Below are 25,298 nucleotides of genomic sequence, written 5' to 3'. Positions count from 1 at the left end.
AAACAAACTAATTATTGTTAGAAAAAAGTATATATTACGAGAAAGAAATAAAACATTAAATATAACAAACATTGAAAAATGAAACACAAAAAGAAAAATTAATAACATGTAATTTAATTATTTGCATGACTAATTTTTTTAAAAACACAGATTTTTAATCATCTGGTCGTACGTACGAATCGAATTCATGATTACATAGCTAATAATCATGCACTTCACAGTCGAGCTAAGATGGCTTGTTTTTATATCTTAATAGTACTGTTTAATTCATATATATATATGTATAATAAATACACATGTCAATTTGATTTGAGTTTTTTTTTTTTTTGCAAAAATTAAATAGCTGTTATTAAAAAAGTAATTATTTTGTTAAAATCAAGTTGATTACAAAAAAAAAAAATGAAATTTCGAATATAAAAAAATATTGAAAATAAAACGTAAAGACAACAATGACATATGATTTAATTATTTGTAGGACCGATTGATTGAATGAGAAAGATGCTAACAATTACTATATTTTTACTTTTTTTTTTCCTGAAATGCTTATTTTTAAATATTTAATTATTATTATTTTTTTTAAAAAAATTGAATCCACAATCACATAATTTTTTAAAAAATTGTAGTCGATAAAACTAAGTTAAGACAACTTCCTTTTTCAATTTAATTATTTATTGCTGTATTGCAACATAATTAGATTAATTTACTTTTTTTTTGAAAAATGATTATTTATTTGTTTTTATAAATTAAATTAGACCACCTCTAATTTTGTTCTCGGAACAAACAAGTTATTGTTAATTATACACTAATCTTCTTTTAAAAAAAGAATAACATGTTATTTCCGTACATAAGATTTTTTTAATATATGATTTGCCACAAATTGCAATTAAGGATTATAGTTTATTTAAAACTTTGTATTAGACATTTTTGGCAGGTTTCGAATTTAGAAACGGGTGGCAACGTAAAATCTTTCTACGGGACCGAACAGAAAGTAGTCACCTGTCGGCTGTCACCATACAGTTTACCATATTTGGCGATCTTTCCTATGCTGATTTGAGAATATTACAACTGTGATTTGAAAAAAAGAGAAACAATTATTGGACCTCAAACAAACAAGAAGATACTGTTCGTTGAGGTAAAATGGAAGTCCTTAGATTTTTTTATTGATGACTGGGATGAGCAGAAGAAGCGAAGGGCTGGAGAGAGACATGCGGGGGAGACAAGGGGCCACTACGCCCAGAGAGAAAAGAGAAGGAGAAGGAAGGTGGGGTCTCCATTTTTGTTTTCTCAGCTGATTGGTCTGTGACTGGTTCTATCTATCGTCACCTGCTTTTTTTGCAGAAAGGTGTTGGTGGCTAAAGGGATTACTTAGATCTCGCGTTTGTGTAGATCTAGCCCGTGGAGAAAACTGCTCTGTTTCCGTGAATTACAACTGTAAACCAGTTTTGGATTTGGATTTTTTTAGTGAAAGAGGTAACTGAGAGGAAAAGGTGAGTTGGCGGGAGGCAATGGAGGTAAGTGCTGGATTGGTGGCTGGCTCTCACAACCGGAACGAGCTTGTTGTCATCCGTCGAGACGGTGACTCTGTCGTAAGCTTTTCTTCGACTTCCTCATGCTTTACTAGCCGGAAATTGAGGAACCCGGAACTAGTTGATACTCAGTTGCTTTGATTTTTCTCTCTGAGTTAGTGTTTAACTTTTTGGTTGGGTGGGTTTTCTGCAGCCAAAGCCGGCGGAGCAGTTACGCGGGCAAATTTGCCATATATGCGGGGACGACGTGGGGTTGACGACTGACGGAGAGCCGTTCGTCGCCTGCAACGAATGTGCTTTTCCCATCTGCAGGACTTGCTACGAGTACGAGAGGAGAGAAGGCAATCAAGTCTGTCCCCAATGCAAGACCAGATTCAAACGTCTCAAGGGTATGTCCTCTGTTACTTGGTTTTTCACTCCTCTGTCGGCTCAATCATGATTCGTGAGTGGCTGTGAATAAACAGGCTGTGCTAGAGTCGAGGGAGATGAAGAAGAAGACGACATCGATGACTTGGAGAATGAGCTCAATTTTGATGGAGGGACTAGACAGGAGTTGCAGAATGGTGTTTTTGCTGATGCAGTGCTTCATACCCACCTGGGCTATGGCCGATTCTCCGACTCAAATCTCCCTTATGCAGCTAACGAAATTCCTCAACTTCCTCTTCTTACTAACGGTCAAATGGTAACGGTTCTTTCTTTTTTTTCCCCCATTTTCCCTCTTCATGTTGTTGTTCTTTTATAGAAGTCTTAACTGTATTTTCCCTATAAAGAAAAAGAATTGATTTCTGTTGATTTGTGGGCACAGATTGATGATATCCCGCCCGAACAACATGCCTTGGTTCCTTCTTCACTCGTGGGTGGTGGAGCCAAAAAGATCCATCATCCTTTTCCCCATTCAGATTCTGGTATCCCAGGTTATAATTTACTCAGCTACTATGATTAGCAAGTGATTTGGTCAAAACCTTGACATGAGCTTGATACTTCCGCTCTTATTTTGCAGTGCAACCCAGATCCATGGATCCTTCCAAGGACTTGGCTGCTTATGGTTATGGAAGTGTTGCCTGGAAAGAGAGAATGGAGAGCTGGAAGCAGAAACAAGAAAAGTTACATATGATGAAAAATGAAAGTGGCGGCAAAGATTGGGATAATGATGGTGATGGCCCTGATCTCCCTTTGTAAGCTCTCTTTTACTTTTCTTCCTTTTTCTTTTTATTGGATGTTTTACCTAATTTTTCTTGCATAATCATCTGCCTCAATTATTTAACCAAGCCTATTTCGGTTTGATCTATTCATCTCTTTTATGAAGTTGGTAAACTTTTAGAAAATTAATTTTAGTGATTTCTCTATCTTGCATTTAGAAAAAAAAAATGATACTATTTATATTGTTCATCCCAAGTGATCAATCAGATTAGGATAGCATAGACTTGACACTCCAAAAAGAGAAAATAATTTTTTTAAAAAAATATAAAGTTTAGTGGATAAAAACAAACATAAAACTTTACATACATTTATTTCAAGATACGTGGCAAGCCAAGAGAGAGGTCAAATTGGTTTGCTTAAAAAGTTAATTCTAAATACACACACAAGCCCAAATAAACAGAGCTAATGGTACAAGTTCGTGGCAAGTAAACTATATGCTATAGAGTAAAAGAGGGAAAGCAGTGGCATGGATTTATAAAGGTTCCTTTGCAATCTCTGTTTCTGGCCTCTCCTTCAGGCAGTATCCTTTGAAGTTTGTTTACCATCACCAACAACTTGACGCACTAATACTTTCGGTATTAGTCCAAATACAATTTTTATTAAGAAGACAATTATTTTGCATTTGGTTCAAATTTCACGTCTGTACGAATAGACGAGTTAGAGATTTGAATGAAAATAACATTTTAATTCCAAATTAATTCTATATCCAATTCAAGTTACGTATTTTTGTAATTTCTTTTCTAGTAAGTGAAAATACAAATTCATTGTTGGAGAAGTGATAGTACAAATAAAGTGATTCAATTATTTATCAAATATAAAAATTATAACTAAATTCTATCTATTGAAGCACTTAAAATCTGGTAATATACTCAAGAGACTAGAGAATAAGGGGTATACAAATAGGAAGTCTCTCAAAACAAAAGCTAACAAACAAAGCTCACAACTTTTTGAAGTGAATACGCTTCTAGGGCTCAAAATATTTAATGAACCCTCATTAATGTGCAATAAATTCGTATAATGAAGAGTTCTAATTATAGACATGAAGTCCAGGCCGTTGCTTGGTCTGAAAGAGCCATTTATGCATAATCAATGCTAATTTTTATCGTTCCAGTTTTTACATAATTCAGAAATAAGTAGGACCGTCCTATTTTTGACAAAATAGTTTTACCTGATCGTTTACCAGTGGCAAACAATTTATCCCTTTCTTGGTTATCTGCCTAACTTTTCCGGAAGCTATATTTCCAGACTCTCTTTTCATTCGAAACATAAGTCATTTTTTTTTAATGCAATTAGGTTATATTATGTGCAAGGAGCTTTCCCCTGAGGATTTGCTATACCTTCTACAAGAGAAAGAGTTAAACTCTAAACTACTCATTTGGTGGGTAGGATATCTTTGTTATCCCAAATTCTTAACCTACTTTAATTTGTTAACCATACTTTAGGATAAACTTCATGACATGGGCGAACAAGATAATGGTGTAACAAAGCTGACTATATCAGCAATATAAAAGATCCTTTGGAGGGAAAAATCTAAAAAATCTAAGGAAATAAAAGAAAATACCAAGTTAAAAACCAAATCTTACAAAGAGAATAAAGATTGAGTAGAAAAAACAAGTCAAGAAGAAAAAAACAGATTCATTTCCCTAATTGTACAGTCCAAAAATCCTTTAAATTCCTCCAATCAACTAAGACTTAATTCCCTTTTACTGCGTTGGGACCAGAGAAGTGACACTAAGGAGAAAATATACATAAAGTTTATCCCACAACAGTTATACAGTCTAAAAATGGCAATTCCTGGACAAATGGCAATGTCTAATTTTCTACAGGAAAATACATGTGAAAATCAAATAATACGACCGAGTTTGTACTCATCAAAGTGCAATTAAGATGGAAACACTAATCACATGCAATTTAGGACCAAACTCTTTATATTTCCACCACCTGGTAAAGCTACATCTTATAGCCGTCTCTTATTTATATACTTGTGTGCATGGGGCAAATGATGCAATTTTGATGTGAACTGTATTCCACCTTTCATTGTTCATCTGATATGATTTGCTGCTTGTTTATCAGTATGGATGAGGCAAGACAACCATTGTCAAGAAAGCTGCCTATCCCATCAAGCCAACTCAACCCATACCGCATGATCATCATAATTCGACTTGTGGTCCTTGGATTCTTTTTCCACTATCGAATCACACACCCTGTTACTGATGCCTATATACTGTGGCTTGTATCTGTTATTTGTGAGATTTGGTTTGCTATTTCATGGATTCTCGATCAATTCCCTAAGTGGCTCCCTATTGAGAGGGAAACTTATCTAGACAGGTTGTCCTTGAGGTTAGTAATATAATATTCATATTCCTGCTAACTTAGCTCACATTCTGACCTTTGGTTATTGACTGCCTCGCTTATTGCCTCTTCGTCAGATATGAGAAAGAGGGCCAGCCTTCTCAACTCGCTGCAGTTGATATATTTGTGAGTACAGTTGATCCGTTAAAAGAGCCCCCATTGGTGACAGCAAATACAGTTCTATCAATTCTTGCAGTAGATTATCCTGTTGACAAAGTTTCATGTTATGTTTCTGATGATGGAGCTGCCATGCTGACATTTGAGGCACTTTCAGAAACATCTGAATTTGCAAAAAAATGGGTACCTTTCTGTAAAAAATTTAATATTGAGCCACGGGCACCAGAGTGGTATTTTACTCAAAAGATTGACTATCTCAAAGATAAGGTTCTGCCATCATTTATCAGGGAAAGAAGAGAAATGAAGGTAGTAACATTTCCACATTTGGATTTTCTCTCGTGATTCTTTGTTGATTTTTAGCATTGATGTATTACTTATGGGACATATAGCGAGAGTATGAAGAGTTTAAAGTTCGAATCAATGCCTTAGTTGCCAAGGCCCAAAAAGTTCCGGAAGAAGGGTGGACAATGCAGGATGGCACCGCGTGGCCGGGAAATAATGTTCGTGATCATCCTGGGATGATTCAAGTATGTTATATTGATTTTGTATGTCCCACAGTTCTTAGTATAACCCATTCCAGTGTTACATATAACACCAGTCACTGGTAGGTTTTTCTAGGGCAAAGTGGAGGACATGATACAGATGGAAATGAATTACCACGCCTGGTGTATGTCTCTCGAGAAAAGAGGCCGGGTTTTAATCATCATAAAAAAGCTGGGGCAATGAATTCACTGGTAAGTGGTTAAGCAAAAAATGATTTGTGTGATTTTCTTTTTGACATTCTTGTATGTCTATCTGTCAAAGCAGGTCAGGGTCTCTGCAGTACTTACAAATGCACCTTATCTGTTGAATTTGGATTGTGATCACTACATTAACAACAGTAAGGCTCTCAGAGAAGCCATGTGTTTCATGATGGATCCACTCGTAGGAATAAGGGTGTGCTACGTCCAGTTCCCACAAAGATTTGATGGTATCGACAAGAATGATCGATATGCAAACCGAAACACTGTATTCTTTGATGTAAGCATGCATCTATCCAAACTCTCAGACAGCTTAAGTTTATCTTCATTCAACATCTAATTCGTAGCTCCTCCTTTTCAGATTAATATGAAGGGTTTGGATGGCATTCAAGGACCTATCTATGTTGGGACTGGATGTGTATTCAGAAGGCAGGCACTTTATGGTTATGATGCTCCAAAACCAAAAAAAACAGCTACCAGGACGTGCAACTGCTTGCCTAAGTGGTGCTGTTGTGAATCCTGTTGCTCTGGAAGGAGAAAGAAGAAGAAGACTAACAAACCTAAAAATGAGCTGAAGAAAAAGAATTCAAGAAAAGGAGATATTGAAGCATTAGCACTTATACCCTCCATGGAAGGTGTTGAGGGAGGCATTGAAGGTAACCTTTTTGGTTTTTTAGTCTCTATCTAAACTTTTAACCTGCAAAATAGACACTAGTTACAGAATGGCTAAAGTTCTGGAAACTCTCAGGGTATGCATCATACTCAAGGTGCTTTTTACCATTATTATGCGAATTGGTTAGATATTTTGTGGGTTTTTTAAAAATCCTGTTTCTGGAGAAGCAAAAACAAGATTGACAATGAATCTTCTTGGTTCTACCCAGAGAGCATGCTTGGAGAAGTAATAAAGCTTGATACTAACAAAAAATTACACACTTGGGAATCCACTGTGTTGAAATTTAAGTGCATTCTTTCAGCTCAAAATATTTGATGTCACATTCTATACTAATTTTTCTTAACATTCTATACTTTCTGAGGTAGATTCAAGTTTACTTTTCGTTCTAATATTGGTTTCTTGCCAGCTGGCTCAGATATATTCTCATCTGACTATGGAAGAAATTCCATGCAGGGACTGGAAGTGAAGATTTTTCTGTTATGTCTGAGAAGAAATTAGAAAATAAATTTGGACAATCTCCAGTTTTTGTGGCATCCACCCTGCTAGAGGATGGTGGAATGCTGAGAAGTGCCAGCCCTGCGTCTCTTCTAAAAGAAGCCATCCATGTCATCAGCTGTGGCTATGAAGACAGAACAGAATGGGGCAAAGAGGTAACTGTAGTCCTTTTATGCTCTTGTTTACATGGTTCCTTCTTTTGATCACTGTAAACTTTTCTTTTTTTTTTCCTTGAGAAAAATATAATTAACATAAACTTGAGATTGGCATGGCTCACTTTTTCTTCAATCCAGGTCGGATGGATTTATGGCTCAGTTACAGAGGATATTTTGACAGGTTTTAAGATGCATTGCCATGGATGGCGGTCCATCTATTGCATTCCTGCTAGGCCAGCATTTAAAGGGTCTGCCCCCATCAATCTTTCTGATCGTTTGCATCAGGTTCTGCGTTGGGCTCTTGGATCCATTGAAATATTCTTGAGCAGGCATTGTCCAATTTGGTATGGTTATGGAGGGGGATTAAAGTGGCTAGAGCGTCTGTCTTACATAAATGCTACTGTATATCCATGGACATCAATTCCTCTGCTGGCATATTGTACCCTCCCTGCTGTGTGCTTGTTGACAGGGAAGTTCATCACACCAGAGGTATTGAAGTTTTTGTTATATAACCAGAGGAGAATGCATATAAAATTGCTTCTCATTATTGAATGTTGCTTGCTACACTGCTTTAATTATATATTCTCTATTGCAGCTAAGCAATGCGGCTAGCTTGTGGTTTTTGTCACTCTTCATTTGTATTTTTGCAACAAGTATATTGGAAATGAGATGGAGTGAAGTTGGAATTGATGAATGGTGGAGGAATGAACAATTTTGGGTGATTGGAGGGGTGTCAGCACACCTGTTTGCCGTATTCCAGGGACTTCTGAAAGTTTTAGCTGGTGTTGATACCAACTTCACCGTGACCTCAAAAGCAGGGGATGATGAAGATTTCTCAGAGCTATATGCATTTAAGTGGACTACATTGCTTATCCCCCCCACCACATTGTTGATAATAAACCTGGTAGGAGTTGTTGCTGGTGTCTCAAATGCGATAAACAATGGGTATGATTCATGGGGGCCTCTGTTTGGTAAGCTCTTCTTTGCATTTTGGGTGATTGTTCACCTATACCCTTTCCTCAAGGGTCTGCTGGGTCGGCAGAACAGAACTCCTACAATTGTCATTGTCTGGTCAATTTTACTTGCTTCCATTTTCTCCCTTCTATGGGTTCGAATTGATCCATTCTTGGCCAGATCAAATGGTCCAGTTCTTGAGGAATGTGGGTTGGATTGTAATTATTAGTGCATTTATTCTCAGCGTGATTGGCTGGTGGGGAAGATGATGTGTGTTACTTTTGTCTTTGAGGAAATTCAGAGGAGTTTCAACCATAGGTCCTCCGGTTAATAAGCCTTTTGTTACATAAACCAGAACATGCAGCTTGATTCTTCATTAGTAGGGTTTAATGAAGAGAGAGTAGAGTGGAATTATTATTTGGGTCTCTCTCCCGTTGTTTGGCAATAAAAGCAGGCCGTCTTGATACATGTAAAAATCGAGAAGGAGATGACCATGTCCCCGTGTTTATTGTTAGTTCTGTACCTGAAGGTTGCTGCAAAATGATAATGTAGCTTATATTGTATTGTTTTTGTAACGAACAAAGCTTAGTAATGAACAAAGCTTAGGAATAAAGAGAAAATGGTGCGATTCAATGTATACCTTCTGGCAATTTACTCCATGTTTGTGCTTAATGACTGTGGTTTGATGTTCTGAATAAGTTTCTTTTGCTGGTATCACCAGTTTGATGATCTACAAATTAAACTAAAATTAACTTTTAGAAAAAAGAAGTAATGATCGCGATAAAAATTAATTAGACTCATCAAGTTGCAAACTGAAATTTGATTTATTTTGACTGAAACTGAAAAATATTACTTTCAAATTTTATTTAGTTGTCTAATCCTGGTTATTTGCTTCAGGTCTCATCTATTCTTTTTCCCTCTTCAACAATTCGAGCATTCATAAGATAGCTCCAGAAAATTTTGGCAAGACATTTCTCTACGTGATATTTTTTTTTCTCTGATAGGAATTTTATCAAAAGCTAATTAGAATACAGCTGTGTGAACCTACCTTACTGTACTGGGTAGAGATAAGTAGCCACTGGACTGAAGCACAGTGGTTTTTCTACATCATGCTTATTATGTGGCCGCATATTTTAACTAAGCACATTCTATGGCCTAAAGAGCCGTTTGGTTTTATTGAAAATTAAGTCAAATCTATTTACTCATTTGGCTCCCAACGAGCTTCTTATGAGTAAATATTATAGTGTATTAAGGAGAATAAATGGTGTGTTAATTCAGGTGGACAAATGTATTAAGGAGAATAGATCAGTGCATGTTATGTGTAAAATTATGAGTTAATTATAGACATGGGAGAGCAACAGTTAGATAAAGGCAATGGGGTATTTAATTTTGGAAATCACTTCCAGATAATTACTTTTTCTCTTGTTTAAATACAGGATGTCTTCTTTTAACAGATTTTAGGTAAGAAAAAATTTATTAAAAAGTTTTGAGTACTTTCTTATTCAGAGATTATTGGATTCTCTCTTGACAAACTCATATAACTAGCAAAAAATCATAGATTGTTACAGTCTCTCTTAACGAGCCCACAAAAATCTCATAACGAAATCCATAAATTAAGATCATAAAGATTTGGTATAAGATCTAGAAGTTATGAATGATCTACAATCTATGGTTGAATCCTTCCTTAAAACTTCTCGTGAGGTCGCGAGCAGGACCACTACAAATTTGATCTTTTGGCCAACCATTTAGAGGAATTATTCTCTGGCCGTTTCGCCAGGAATGATCCTAGAGAGGGCAGTGTACAACCGGGCAGGGGACATTGCACTCATCCTTTGACAGGGGGTGATTGAGATTAGAACTTTGTTCCTTGTTATATGAAGTTGGATTTCCACAGCCTTTTCTATCCACTGACTAGCCCGGTTCAAGTCACACTTCTGTGTCTCAACTGCTCACAATGAAGCGGTTTTTGGTGCCAGAATTGGAGAGAAGACAGGCTCAACATTTGTGCTTCAACTGTGACAAAAAATTTCCATCCTAGGCGCCTATGCAAAAGAGACTCTTTTGGCTAAAAATTGTAGACCCAATGCAGATGGACCTTATCCACCCAAAAACCCTAGAAATTCCTGAAGAAGATGAACAATAGGCTAAAAGATTCCCTTGAAAATATTTCTCTCATTTTGCACTTGAGGCAAATGCAATTTTTTCATGACGTAAGTAATGTTATAGATAATACTATGGTGTATTAGGGGGAAGAAGTGATGTGTTCAGCGGGTGAACGAGTATTAGAAAGAACAGGTCAAATGTGTTATGTAATTTTAGGCAAGAAGAAATTTATGAAGAAGTGTTGAATACTTTCTTAATCAAGAAATTGCTAGATTCTCTATTAACAAACTTTTACTGTTAGTAAAATCCTATAATGAGATCCGTAAATCAGGACCATAACATAGTTTTAGGTAAAGCTGAATCTGTGAGTTCCCCTCCCAAATAGAGCTCGATTAGCTTGGTTCCCTATGAAGCCATGAAGTTTCTTGGGACTTGTATCAGAAGAACCAGATCATTGATTTTCCATATCGGACAAGTAAGACTCAGACCAAGACTTATTGGCTTACTGAAAGAAAAGCCTTGATCTAGGTCATCCTTCTTCTACATATAGAAAACCTTGGTCTGGGTTATTCCCTCTTTACCTAAGTTCCAAAAAACTCCATTGCTTCATGGGACCAACCAAACTGGGTCATCAATCATACTGTTAGAAGAACCTTTGAATACTATCACATGCTTCTTTTAAAGATCAGTGGAGATGTGCTAACAGAAAAAGAAAAAGAAAAAGAAAAAAGAAAGAGTTTCATTTTAAAATTACAAAATAACACAAAAATGTAGAGTTTGATGGAAAAAGAAAAGGCCAAAACATATCTGACTATGCAATCACTGAAGAAAACTTACAGTTTGCTAAGGAAATGGTTTCAGAAAGTAGAACGCATTTTGTGGGTAAAGACACATCAGAGCAGTAAAAACCTTCTCGTTTTCTTTTCCCTTTCCATGGATCTGTATGTATTTTATGTAAGCTGGTCTTGCCAAGTGCCAAGTTGACAAAACATGAAGCACCTGGGAGGCAAAAAATCGATCCAGATCTCGAACCTGTCGTCACAAGACTGTAGTATTGCACATGAATTCATCTCTACAATCTGGATATGTTTGTAACTGACACTCCCACTCCCAGGGCAGGCACAGTAATGGGGTAGATGAAAATTCTGATAATGGTTCTCTCTGAAACGTTGACATCTGATAATTATCTCAAATCAGGTCGGTAATCAAGCTGCAGAAAGATTAACAGATTCTGCCAATTCAGCTAACTGCTTCCGGCCAAGATTGGCTACAAGTTCCATGGATATGAAGTGTTTTGGTAAATTTACAAACTCCTCTCGCTGAAGATTGTATACTGGTTGAAGTTTTTTTGCTTCTGAATCAGCTGCTTCAGCCTCTACAAGTAGAAGGTTAGCTTCTTCGATATCACCCAATTCTAGAGCAGCTGCTCTTTCAGCTGTAGTAGCACCGAAATCAATAAGCAACCTCTGGAATCTGGCAATTGCAACCTCTTTTTCCTTGGATAAAGTTAATCTTTCAATCTCCTGCAACCTGTCAACAATTTCTTTGACATCATCCTCCAGCTTCTTTAACTCTGAAATGGCTTTTTCCATTTCCATCTGTATGTTATCCTTTTCAACACTTAATGACTTCGCCTCCGTTGCTATTCTTGCCGCTTCCTTGAAATTTCTTGCAGCAGCAGCAACTTTCTTTTCCATCTCCAGTTCTGGAGCCCTTTTGTCTATGAAAAAGATCTTCTGCTTAAAGGATGCTACTTTCTGCTGGATGCTTGACTTTGTTGAAGATAGCTCCTGGAAGCAACAGAAAGAAAATCTATAAGGAATGGGTCTTGAGTGAATTTGCAGATGTCAGCTTCATTAACTTCTTAATAAAAAGGACAATCAGAGGTCTTTAATCTGTTGATTAACTCGACAAGTAAAATTGCCAGATAATGAACTTTAAGGCCATCAGTTAATTATTTAACATGAAAAATGAACACCACCACTCAAATAGATGTTTGTTTTAAGATTCATTGATTAAAATAACAAATGGTTAACTGAGCTCCTTGTTATGACAGTCATGTCCAGATATTTTCTCAGCAAATTTCTATTTTTAAAAAAATGCAAAAATATTGATAAAAGTTTAGAAAATTATCCTTTTAGTCCCTAGGCTATAACATATGTTGTAATTTGGTTCCATAAACTTTTTCCATTATAATTTTATCCTTGAACTTATTAAAATGTTTCACTTTGTGATTTCTTATACAACTATAAAAATTTTGACAGGAAATAATAGATATTCTTTCTGCTTTATCCTTTTCTTTGTTTCCTATGAAGTTTGGAAGTATACTAAAGATTGACCTTAATAAACTTAATCATAAATAATTAATCTGTTTATTTCAATCATGCAGATGTTAATAATGAAAATTGGGAAAGAAGAAGAGGCCTGCTATGACAAGTTTTTGGATTTTTGCTAATTTCCTACTCCTAAGTAGAAGTAATATATTTTTAAGCCACTTTTTATGTCACCCAAGTAAGATAGAAAGAACTTCACTATTTCTGTAAAAGATTCCATTGAAAAATTACCGTTCTCAAACAATTTTGTAAGTTGAAGGCCTGGATTCTAAGAAAAAAATTTTAGAACTAAATTGCAACATAGCCTATTATTCAAGAACGAAATTGGTACTTTGTCCTGGAAATTTTAGAAACAAATTTATTTTTATAATAAGGACCAATTCAATCTACAGTTCAAATTTCCATTCTCCAGTTGTCTGACATGACCACACCATATCACTCATCCAAATCTCTTTTAAAATGAGAGGTTATTGGGGAGGGTGCAAGAAACAAAAGGCAAGCATGCACACCATGTATATTTGCACAAAATTTTCGTTATCAGCAATCAGATCTCTCTGTTTAGGAGGAAACGAGCAAAATGAAGAACACAAGGTAGAAGAAAAGGATGAGATAGAGAAACTGTATCAGAAAGATCCAACATGCAAGTGCTCATTGAGGTGAAAGAAAACAGAAAGAGAAAAAACAAAAACAGGCATCTGTTGTGGCAGAAGCTTGATTGAATCTGAGAAGAGAAAGGAGGCTTAGGTATGATAAGCACTTGGAAAAGGTAAACGTATGGCTTGAGAGGCAGAAGAGGCAAAGATGGAAGCACTGACTCAAAGCAGAAAGGGGTCAGAAGCAAAAGAGTTGGACCCGAGACCTGGAGAAAAGAAATCGAGCAGAGCAAGCGTTTGATTTCTCCTATAAAACTGGAGGGAGATTTCAAGCAAGGAAAACAGAGGTCGAGAGCTGGGAGCAAAGGAGATATTGAGGGCAAGCACAGAAAAGCAAATCGGTTTAGAAGAGTTCCTAGGTTTAAGGAGAGGAGAGCCAGTCAATTGAAGGGGAAAAGGAGGGAGAGGACAAAGGGAGAAAGGAGCTGGGTTTTAAGAGAGCTCAGCAACAGAGACCAGAAGAAAGGAAACCTGAAAGCTCTAATGGGGGGTTTAGAAAAAGATTTGTAATTGTCTCTATGAATGATCAAAATCTAAGAAATTTCTGTAAATCGAAAGGAAGCTTGGAAGTCTAGGTATGTCTTTTCCTTGTAATTAGATCACATTCTCCAGAATCATTTACTAAGTACTTTTACTTTTCTTCTGAGCCACTAAGTACTTTTACTTTTCTTCTGAGCCAAACAGAGGTTAGTTGGGTCTAGATGCATGAATGATTTAATCTTCTTGTCCCTGAGTCAAGAATGTTAGAATTACACACTTGCACAGTTAGAGCACAAATAAAATGTATGCAAACTCAATATCTAATCAATTAGTCTAAATTACATAGAAAATGTCTTACATCTCCCTGTTTTTATTATTTTGATCTGAATTCTTTTTTAAAAAAATAAAAATATGGTATATATCATTAATTACAAGCAACAAGAAGGGGTCAACCTGTATACAAAAATATTTGCATATATATCATAATGTCAATAAATTCCCCGAAGATCTTTCATGAAAAATACAGGATGACCTATAACCAAAAAACCTAGGGTTTGGAACCACCTATCTTTAACCATATAAAGATCCCCATCCACTCTCTCAAAAGCTCTCATGTTTCTTTCGTTCCACACAACCCAAAATATAGCAAGGGGGATAAGGTCACATGTTTCTTTCCCCCCACTAATTCCCTTTCAGGCCCAAATCTCATCCCTTAATGTACCAAGTATTACCTACCTAATCCCCAAAAACCCATATGACACGATTCAAAGATTGTACACAAGCGGACACCCAGAAAAAATATTTCTCCTCTGCCCTCCTGCAAAGATAACAGTCATTCACCATCATCTTTCCCCTTCTTAATTAACTTGTCAATAGTACAGATACATCTGCACCCTGTTTCCCAAGCAATGAAAGCAACTCTGGGAGGAGTATTAACCTTCCAAATTTGCCAAAAGGGAAACTTAATCTCTAGGGTCATTCTCGGCCAAGTAATTATAGAAAGACTTAACAACAAATCTCCCTATAGTGTTGACGCTCCAAACCAGTTGGTCATCACTCCCATTTAAAGATGTAGACGATATTGAACTTAGGAGAGTTTTGTATTCATTCATTTCCCATTCATTGAGATTTCTCATTAACTTCAGTGTCACTCCCTTCCTCCCCAGTATCTCTGAATGCCTCATGGACAGAGATGTTTTCCTGCCGTGCAATTGCAAAAATATGGAGAAACCTATCTTTGAGTGTGCCCTCCCCAAGTTAAGAGTCCATCCAAAAACTTATTCTCACCCCATTGCCAACTTTCCACCTAATAGGTTTGAATTTTATCCATTCCCATACTTATTTTTTTCCACACCCCTTTCCCATGAAGTCTTGTCAAAATTCTTGAATACCATCCTCTACTCATGGTACCAAACTTCACCCTACCCCCCTAGTCCATTGAGTGTCGTTTTCTTTCACGAACCGCTATATCCGCTTGCCCTGTAGAGCCTGATTCATCTTAACAACAGATCTCGAACCCAAATGATCCTGATACAATGGTCTTTTGACCTCTTCCCAAGCCACCAAATGGTATTTTCTTTTCTCCTCAGAGTCGCCCCGTAGGATCTATACTGGATTGATTCCAATATCTTGGTAACACTCACTAAGATGGTCATAAGAGACATATAATAAATAGAAGATCAGCTAGCGTGCTTTTAAAGGGAGTAAGTTGTCCGCCCAGTAAATTTTTCTTCCATCCTGCCAATCTCCTCTCAAATCTTGCCACCACAAGGTCCCACATCCTCACATCTTTGTAGTTTGCTCCCAAAGGCATCCTTAAGTACTTAATCAGCAACTCAACCCTTTTGCATTCCTAGACTCTTGCGAAGCTAGTAGCATTACTCCTATCTCCCCCAAAGGCATCCTTAAGTACTTAATTGGCAACTCAACCCTTTTGCATTCCTAGACTCTTGCGAAGCTAGTAGCATTACTCCTATCTCCCAAACTCACCATTTCAGACTTAGCTAGTTAATATTGAGGCCAGAAACTGCTTGGAAACACAATAGAACATGTCTGATATCGAGTAATGCGCTTTCATCCAGTTCACAAGGCATTAAGGTGTCATTTGCAAAAAAATAAGTGGGTTATCTCCTCTGTTTGCTCTACTTCTTCCACCTTTAGTCCTCTAAACAAAACCATCTTTCTATCCCGTAACAATAATTTATTCAAAACTTCTATGACAATAATAAATAGTAAAGGAGATAATAGATGTCCTTGTCTAAGATCTTAGGATGCCTTGAAAAAAAAAAGATGGACCCTCATTCACCGTGACTGCAAGAGATGTAATTGCTCAAGAATATCCTCCTTCATTACATGCTAGAAAATTTGATTTGAACTCATAGCTTGAGGCCAGTTTATTGTTTGTGATTGACCCCACCCTACGGATCAATCGCAATTCCCAAATTTGCAAAATGAATTGCAAAATGAATTTCATTGTCAATCAATGGACAATGATAATGAATAGAATTATACAGCAGTAAAGTTGGGGATGCAGAACTACAATAACAGTTTAATATAATAATAATTGGCCTATTAGCAAAGTTTCTTTTACAAAATAATCCTGATGCCTAAAATCAATGCAAGTGCTTGTGCCTAAAATTATACAGCAGTGAAGTTTGGGATGCAGTACTACAATAACAGTTTAATATAATAACAATTGGCCTATTAGTAAAGTTTCCTTTACAAAATAATTCTGATGCCTAAAATCAATGCCAGTGTTTGTGGTTGTGGATTCAATCAGGCTTTGTAATATATGGCTTTCCTTAATGGTAGACATATTCAAGAAACACCTCCACAATATGCACCGAATGTTTCTGGTTCAGATACATATGTTAAAGGACAGAAAAAACCGAATTGCACACATCCAAAGGGAACAAATTTGAGAATATACATCTTTGTATGAAAAATTATGGCACTCCAGTAGTGTCATCTGGAATACCTAACCAATAAGGAATTTATTAATTTTAAGGAGAAAATTTGTGCAAGTTGGAGGTTGAACCAACAGGAGCGATTGATTTATCCCTTAGAGAACACTTGGATCTCCAAATGATATTTCTCTGCAGGTGAATTAGGCTTACTATATAATTCCTCTTACTGTAGGGAAACTCCTATAACTACTAAGAGATACAATTGACCGCCAAAAAAAAAGATGAAAAAACTTTAACAGTGTATCCCGTTTTCTCCGGCTTATAGAAACAAAAGTAGATGAAAAATGAACCTGTAAGGAAGCTCTAGCAGTTGAAGCCTCATGCTGGAGCAATTGGACATCCTCAGAAAGTTTATCTTCCATCTTTGTGAGCCTCACTTTGTCTTCTTTGCACTTCATGATGGATGACATCAAATCTTTTCTCAGCAAAACAGTTTCCTCAAATGACTTTGCTTCCTCCGTAGAAATCTCAGCAAGTTCTCTAAGTTTTGCTGCTCTATCTTCTTCAGAAATGATGAACTTATCAATTTCCTTTTTTCTCAGTGACAAGGCTTCACTCTCCGTGGCCATCATGGAAAGAGCTGATTGAAGGCCACCATGCTTTGCATCTATACTTGAGTGCACCTCCTGAAATCCAGAGATCACATCAGCAATCCTTTCATCAACTTCCTTGATTTTGAGGTCATTCTCTTCAATGTCTTTTTCCTTCTCTTTCACCAGAGCAAGTAGCTTTTGAAGTTCACTAGTCAACACGTCCTTCCTCTTGCAAAGGAATTCTTTTTCCCTCTTATCATCTTTAACTGAATGCTCAATTGAATCATTTAATACAGAGCGAGCTTCATCTACAATATGTGATTCAATTTCTAGTTCCATCTTCTTGACCTCCACAGCTTCAGTTGATGAAAACCAATTTTGCATTTCTTCAGAAGAACGTGCTTCTGCTTTCTTGAGAAGCAAATTTGCACTATTTCCAGCATCCTAAGAGAGGATAAAACATGTATGAGGCATGACCATCAGCTAATAACAACAGAGCTTTAGACATATTTACTCATATGAAATACGGATAAGCAGTAGAATATATACGTCCAGTAAAAAGAACAATTCATTGCATTGTTGGTACAAGAAGATTCTAACTGAAGCCAATCTACGCATTGAAAAGGTCGCTGAAATAGACATAAAACAACCTGAATCTGGCACTTGTCGGGTGCGTATAAATAGAGTTTAGTCCATAACGTATTTACAGGAACATAACTACTGGTAATGGAAAAGGGTTAAGCAAGCCCCTGGAGACTGATAGAAGGTCAATGGCTTAGAAGTTGGAATCACGATGGAGTGGCAAGTAAAAACAGAAAGTTATACTGTAAAGATAACAGAAACCAAAGGAGAACGAATTACATAACCCGTGAAAGAAAGAAAACAGACCGTGGAGAAACGGTGAAGTAGAGAGGCACATTCTTCCTCTGCCGCAATCTGGGAAAGGAGAACCTTTTGCATCTTGTTTTCGACCTCATCACAAAAGGATTCAGCATCACGAAGTGAAGTGAGTAGGGCCTGCCTCTCTCTACCAGCAGCGGCCAGGCTCTCACTGATTCTTTCAGCAGCCTCGAAATCCTCGGCCTCACAAGCTTCCTCCAACTGCTTCTCGAGGTCGCTGTACTCGGTCGATACTGAATTGAGCTTCTCGTAAACTTGCCTTCGCTTCCTGATAGCATCCCTCCGCGCTTCGGACACGGATGCGGCCAATTGTCGAGCATTGTTCAACTTCTCGGACACTTGTGCCCTGATTACCTCCAACCCGAATCCAGCGTCTTCGCATTGTTGATGATCAATTGCGGGAGTAGCAGCCGTAGCAGCAGCACCGTCTTCATCGTCAACGTCATCATCGACGGTATTAACGTGATGAGAAGGGGAGTCTCTGCCATGCCCAATCCTTAAACCTGCAGCTCTCTTTTTCTTTCTTGAAACTTGACGGGAGACTGCATGTTTTGTTGCTGCTTTCGTCGTCGTCGAGCTAGGCGATGAAGAATCGTGATTCGGATCGGATCGTTCTGCTAGGGCTTGGGAAGGAGCCACGAGAGTGAGGTCAGAGAATAGATTCTCGTCCAGGGGCTCCTGGTACTGATCTTGTCGCGATTGAGATGTCGTGGCCGCCGTTACTGCCGCATCAGATAAGCGTTCAACCTGAGAAGCAGTAGTTGGGCTCGGATCATGGCCATGATCGCCATCGTCGTGTTCCGTCAATTGGGAAGGCGTAAACAACACCATTCCCTCAAACAGCGAATCCATATCTTCCACATCCTCCATCAGATCACCACTGCTTGTTTTCCTTCTCCTTCCGCAGAACAAAATAATCAATCATGAGAAATGCAGAGAACACCGCTTCGCTGACTCTGGTTTCAGATTGCAGCTTCCTCTAGTTTTAATCAAAAAGTCTGCTGAGTTGAGGAATTGTTTTATACGAACTATGCAATGTGATCTTACCACCAAAAATTAAAAAAAAAATTTAAAAAAAAAAAAGTCACGCCACGTTTTATATAATAGTTACGAATTTTACTGCTTATTATTACTTTATATTAACAAAAAAATATTTTATTTCCGTTTAAAAAATAATTTATCCACCTTATCCATAAATTTATTTTATTATTTCAAGTTGAAAAAAAGGGTAAAATTATGAAATTGTGAGACAAATAAATGTAACAAAAAAATATGAGACGAATGGGAAGGAAAATTTGGTATTCATGTTCCACGTTCATTTTTTTTTTTTTTTTAGTTATTCTTATTAATTTATATTAGAACATTATTTAAATTTTAATATTTTATTTTATTATCAATATAATTTATTTATTCATTTGAAAAACAGACAAAAGTTTATAACCATGGGGGGGACAAAGGGAGGAAAGGGACTAGTGGTGATCACCCAAAACCAACTAAGTAGACAAATACAATATTGGCATGAAAGAAGTGAAATGTATGATATAGCAACATATATTATAATATAACATAAGAAACATGATATGGTATAAAAAAATTAAACAGGGTTTAAACTTTGATTAAGATGGAGTTATTCCAATTAAAGATTATTGTTTTTACTTTTTCTAGATGTTGATTTGGTTGTCGGGTGTTGCAATAAAATTATGTGTTAAATATTTTGACTTAGTTTTCAGGCGTTCCTAATTAATTGTTAATTGTCATACCATGAATATTATACACTATACATGTCAACAATATATATGGTTTCTATTTTGAGGTGCTTTCATTTATCAATAGGCAACAATGGAATATTTGCCTCATAGAGTGCGTAACATATTATTTTCAGCACATGTTTATTAGTTTAGGCTTTTTACTTTTCTAACTGCCAAGTTTGTATAAATATAACATATTTATATATATATATATATATGGTCTAAATTTGACCTTGTCCGGTCATCAAATCAAATGGGTATATGATTCAAAATTAGCAGATCTAGATGTAAACACTATGGTCAAATTGTGGATCTTGTCGCATATTCCCCCTATATATATATATTTTTTATCAATAGTTTCTTTTTTAATTAAAAAAAAAAATCGAATGCCCATACCATCGTAACGGCGTTAACAAATGCCACGTGGCACGAGAATGTATTTCAATAGAAGAAAGGAAGAAACGAGGAAGTGGTTTAATGGAAGAAGCAGAGAAGGAAAGAGTCTGGGGGAGACTGCTGGATGGAAAAAATAGAATAAACAGAAAAGTTTATGTAAATAAACGCGGGACCCACATCTTTGTTTTACGCTGCGGACCAAAAATAAATGTATTATTGTTCCTTGTTATTATTATGCAATTTGAATTTGAATTTGAATTTGAATTTGATTGATGATGGAGGGCGAGAAAAACAGTGTCGTTTTGATCCACTCGAATCACTCTCTGCTTTTGGTTCGTCCACTTTGGTTTTCTTTCCTGTAAAAATAATCATAAGGTAGAGGGACAATGCTACAGATCAGAAAATTTAATCCAAACTGGTTCCCCGACGGCACTCATGAAGAATTATTATCAATTTGAAAAAATACAATAAACTCTTGCACGGTCCATACAGCAAACAGACTGATGCGGATCACCGGAAACACAAGCCAGATGAACTGGAGTCAACAAGAAAAGTCAACTAAAATGGGACACCCGCAGTTTCCAATTCCCAAGATTTTCTGTAACCTGTTGCCAACAATTTCATCAATGCAGTCTAAAACGGTATGGCATCTGCAAAACGCTTCTATTACAGTACCAAAAATGAAGTAATTTTGAAATGAATAGCAATGTAAGTAATCACTAAATTTCATTTCGCCATACTTATTAAGGCACCATTCCCGAGTAACATGTCATCGGTTTAGTAAAACAAGATTACCATTATTGCCATAATCGACTCTGGCATACAACCGACAGAGATCACAATCATCTAACTTGAATCCCTCCATAAAGAGAAAAACTGAAGAAAATCTCATATTCCAATCGTAAAAAAACTGACTACAGAGAGCTTTCAGCTGAAAATATGAATTTTACTAATAGTTCCATCTCAATTTCATCTGACCTCTACTGAACATCACAGGAATAATTTAAGAAATAAGATTAAAAAATTGAAGTAAAGAAACGAACTTTTCAATGGAACAGAACAAGATTTCTGAAAAGAATTTGAGGGAGGTCAGAGATGGAACAATAAATCTTGCTTGCGATATAACTTTCAGAGAGATGGTTGGGTAAAATGAACTGAAACCGAAGGGGGAAAAATTATACAGGAAAAAATACAAAAGCCTACTCCAGCTGAAAACAGCTCCTTTTTAGCTATTCTTTAGTCTCACCAAGTTCGACATCTTTCAAAGGAGTCTTTTCTACTCCTTCCTTCAGAAGTCTAATTTCTTCTTCAGTTAAACTATTTTTTGAATGAGCCAAAGCTTTTGCATTTGACTGTTTTGCAGCCTCCACAGCCCAACTGTAAATGATCATTCCAACAACAGCTAGAAGCATGCCCATTATGTTCTTAAAAGTCAGCTCAGAATCGAAGAGAAGCCACCCTAAGGTGAGAACGCATACAGTTTTCATGTGACCTAAAACCTGGAAGGATACAGCCGAGAATCGCCCAATGCAGAGGTACTGACTTATATTACAGAAGACAGCTAATAAGCATGATAGAAGAATGAATAACTGCACATCAAAAAGCAAGTCATTTGAAGGAGTTAGCAAAAAGTGTTCCCCTAAACTTGGGTGAATCTGAACACCATAAACAATAAAATACTCACAATGACACCATAAGACATCTTGTAATTTGCAATAAATTTGCCAGTAAGGTAATAATCAACAAACGGACCGAGAACAAGTAGTGAGAGGGCTTGAATTGGGGCAGTCTTGCTCAGCAATTCAAAAGATCCAATTGAGTATTTCTTCTGCAAAGAACCTATTGACTGTTCCACAAAGAAATACAATCAGAAAAGCATTTTATTTAGTATTACTTCTTAAACAGCATGAAGCTTGTACTGATTAACCATCCTCCACAAACATGGCGGTAATAACTGTGCATATACTGGATCATTGTTGCAATTCTTACAATATATTCAGATCTATTTTCATAATGACTGCATATTATGCTTTAATTCAAAAGCTCTATCCCGCAAGTGCTATTGACGCTTTTATTACACAAATCAGTTGTTTCCCGTGAAATCAACAAATCCATCAAAAAGTTGAATGAAGAAAATATAAATCCAAGATCCAACCAGAAGAGCACATATTAATCAATGCAAAAGCAGCGAGATAATAAACAAAAATACTCACAATTTGCTGCAGAGATGTAGACAAGACGGCTATGCAGGCACATACAAAACCTTTAGCATTAACCTTCACATCGGTCACGGTGCAAATACCAACACCAATTACCACAACCAGAACAGATAGTTTCACTTCTTTGGAGTATTGCTTGTTGTGAAGAATCCATTCCATGACGCAAACAACCGGAATCATGCTCAGTTTTGAAATCTACGTCAAAGGAAAAATGAGAAGTTTAGCGGGCATGGAAGAGACCGGCGAAGAACATAATTTGCAAAGAAAACAACTCCGGAATAAAGCTGCTAAGCAGTTCAGCTCAAGGTAAAAATAGAAAACAAAACTAGTGTGAATAAACTACAGAAGAGAAGATAGCAACAACAAAAAAAGTCCAAGGAAGGGTGAAGAGGACCTGATAGAAGCCGACAGAGTTGAGCATGAGGCTGAAGTTCATGGCAGTGATGGAGGTATTTGCAACAAGAGAGAACCAGATAAGCTCCCACATAGGAACATGCTTTGATGCTGATAAACCAGTCGCATTTGACACCAGACCTACCAGTGCCGTCAGCCCGAAGTGGAATCCAGTCAGCGTCGTCGCTGAAAAGTGGCAAATACCGTTAAAAGACCAATTCGAATTGGATCGGTTGTTATTAGATCTTATTCGTTCAAAACAGAAATCAAATTTGAAGACCAAAAAAAAAAAAAGAAAAACAATCCAAGCAAAGAAAAGAATATTCCAGGAAAAGATCAGGGAAAGAGAATAAAGTACAAACCAAAGCTAAAACCGTAACCGGAAGAAGACATAAGCTGCTTGTTAGCCATAATGATGCCGACGGAGCTGACAACGTTCATGGCCCACGCTCCGACATCGGACACTGCCGACGACTTCTTCTCGCTCGCCGTATCCATTTTCAACAACAATTATAACTTCAAGTACCGTAACAACCACTTAAACACTTCCTTCTTTTCAAATTAGCAGGCTATTCCGCTAACGTGAAAAAAGGAAGGCAACAATAGGATGTATGAGTTTCACCTTTCAGATCCCCCAACAAGGCAAGAAGTTCCGAGACGTTGTTGGATTTGATTTTTGAAGACTCCAATAGGGTAAATGAATCCCAATCAGAAACTGAATTTGGAGAAACTGTTTTAAGGCATGCAGAGGCAAGATCTGTACATAAAATTCATGTACATTTAGGGAGGAGAGAGAATTGGAGGGATAATAATGATTATTATAGTATGGGAAAAGCAGGGGAGGAGGATGAGGAAGATGCGAAGGGGTTTCACGCAGTGGTGGTACAGCGGCAGCCCAAAAGCCAGGGTGGGGGCAATCAGGCTTATACTCGCTCTCCCTCTCTCTTCCTCTCTTCCTCTCTCTCTCTCTCTCTCTCTCTCTCTCTATCCCCAATGTCTCTCCCTTGCTTGTCTCACCCTCTTTACGTCCAACTCCTCCTTCCCAGGCTTTAACCCTCTTTCGGTCAAAATCCGCTCATTAATACTTTTTATATATATATATATAGAAATCCGCTTATTAATAATACTTACTTCCTCTATTGCTTCTTTCTCGCTTATTTTTCTTTTCCTTTTTCTTTTATTTTTCCAAAAAATATTAATTTTTTTTTTTAAATATATCAAAATTTAAAACTTTCTTCCGCGTTAACAAAATTAAACCCATTTTATCATGTACTTGACGAAAAAGGATATGTTTCTGATTTTAATTACAAGATATTTAATATTAATATAAAAATTTGCACTGGAGGGTAAATTAAGAAAATCTTCCAAAATAAATTTTCACGAATTGTATTGCGTAAGTTTAGTGGTAACTTAAGGTACAGCTCAGAACCGTCTTCTAAAGTTTTGAGTAAAGCATACATTATTCAAATATTTTTTTTCATTTTTTATAAAGAAATATAAATATTACCAAAGGGGGTTAAAAAGTTAAATTTAAGAAACAATATCACCTGGGATCTCGTTTCCAAATGCTTGCTGAATCGAAATCACTTACTGGCGCAGTTTACGCCGTTAGACTTCCCTCTCTCATTTCGAATGGTAACATTTTTCTTTTTTTTCTTAATCTTCTCCGGTCCTCACGCGGTCTATGAGGAAAATCTTTCGCACCCATCATATCACCACGCGCTTGCTTCATCCTTCGCCAAAAGGATATGCGTCCCCCCGTTTTTATTCTATTTTTTTACCAGATCCCAAGAGATGAAATTTTCACCCTGCGGATCCAACAAAGCAAATAATGGACAAACGAAGCCCTTTCGTTTTTTTTTAATTCCTTTGCATTCCGAAAAATGAATCCTTACAACAACAACAACCGCACATGATTCTATCGATACAGGCCTACCTGGCTGTACATCCGCATATATAAAATTTCAGAACCTCTTATATTATATTTAAAAGTTTAAATTGTAGAAATAAAAACTAAGAGAGTAACGCGAGAGAAAGGAATGAGCTGTGCTTTTTTCCTGTCCGAATCTCAGACAGAGAAAAAGTTGGAGGAAAAAAAAAAAAAATTATGCTTACCAACTTGTTACTCCATATAAAAAACTAATTGGAGATATAATTAGTTTCAATAATTTATCTTTTTACTTTAAATTTACAGAACTTTAAAGAAAAACTATCAGATTTAAAATTCGAGTATGAGAAAACGATGGATACATGTCAATTTTCTTTCATTCAATTCAGGTAGGATTAAAAAATCACCTCTAAATAGAAAACAAACCACCCTCAACAGGTCCTTTTTTCCCTTGCATCCTTTTCATTCCCCTCA

At 36.7% G+C, this 25,298-nt stretch overlaps 3 protein-coding genes across 6 annotated transcripts; 1 reads left to right on the top strand and 2 right to left on the bottom strand.

The window, feature by feature from the left end:
- The first annotated feature begins 1,047 nt into the window (after positions 1 to 1,047).
- Positions 1,048 to 8,849, top strand: LOC110816665 (putative cellulose synthase A catalytic subunit 3 [UDP-forming]). Its single transcript, XM_088222241.1, has 14 exons — positions 1,048 to 1,586; positions 1,720 to 1,915; positions 1,991 to 2,208; positions 2,332 to 2,440; positions 2,527 to 2,701; positions 4,800 to 5,066; positions 5,156 to 5,501; positions 5,585 to 5,722; positions 5,804 to 5,929; positions 6,003 to 6,215; positions 6,297 to 6,591; positions 7,062 to 7,258; positions 7,397 to 7,747; positions 7,854 to 8,849. The coding sequence occupies exons 1-14, from the start codon at positions 1,506 to 1,508 to the stop codon at positions 8,439 to 8,441; spliced, it is 3,300 nt and encodes a 1,099-aa protein (XP_088078367.1). The 5' UTR covers positions 1,048 to 1,505; the 3' UTR covers positions 8,442 to 8,849.
- On the bottom strand, positions 4,453 to 19,231 carry LOC110816666 (neurofilament light protein). Of its 4 annotated transcripts, none has more exons than XR_015821412.1 (5): positions 18,169 to 19,231; positions 17,038 to 17,724; positions 11,153 to 12,105; positions 8,853 to 8,954; positions 4,453 to 8,745 (listed from the first exon to the last, which is right to left on the bottom strand). XR_015821412.1 is itself a non-coding variant. In XM_022044956.2 (3 exons), exons 1-3 carry the CDS (start codon positions 19,048 to 19,050, stop codon positions 11,521 to 11,523), a joined length of 2,154 nt encoding a protein of 717 aa, XP_021900648.1. In that variant the 5' UTR covers positions 19,051 to 19,231; the 3' UTR covers positions 11,037 to 11,520. The 4 variants fall into 4 exon arrangements, 1 of the variants encoding a protein (XP_021900648.1); XR_015821410.1 differs by having other exon boundaries at positions 8,853 to 8,942; XR_015821413.1 differs by lacking the exons at positions 4,453 to 8,745; positions 8,853 to 8,954 and adding an exon at positions 9,737 to 10,335.
- Positions 19,232 to 21,188: 1,957 nt separating this feature from the next.
- Positions 21,189 to 23,992, bottom strand: LOC110816708 (UDP-rhamnose/UDP-galactose transporter 2-like). Its single transcript, XM_022045005.2, has 5 exons — positions 23,299 to 23,992; positions 22,938 to 23,122; positions 22,538 to 22,738; positions 22,009 to 22,170; positions 21,189 to 21,913 (listed from the first exon to the last, which is right to left on the bottom strand). Exons 1-5 carry the CDS (start codon positions 23,432 to 23,434, stop codon positions 21,554 to 21,556), a joined length of 1,044 nt encoding a protein of 347 aa, XP_021900697.1. The 5' UTR covers positions 23,435 to 23,992; the 3' UTR covers positions 21,189 to 21,553.
- Between the last annotated feature and the right edge of the window lie 1,306 nt (positions 23,993 to 25,298).

This window comes from Carica papaya, chromosome 1, assembly GCF_054855325.1.
Source record: "Carica papaya isolate Zhongbai chromosome 1, ASM5485532v1, whole genome shotgun sequence".
Lineage (NCBI taxonomy): Eukaryota > Viridiplantae > Streptophyta > Magnoliopsida > Brassicales > Caricaceae > Carica > Carica papaya.
The sequence above is the reverse complement of the archived record's forward strand: the minus strand, read 5'-3'. Positions and strand labels throughout refer to the sequence as shown.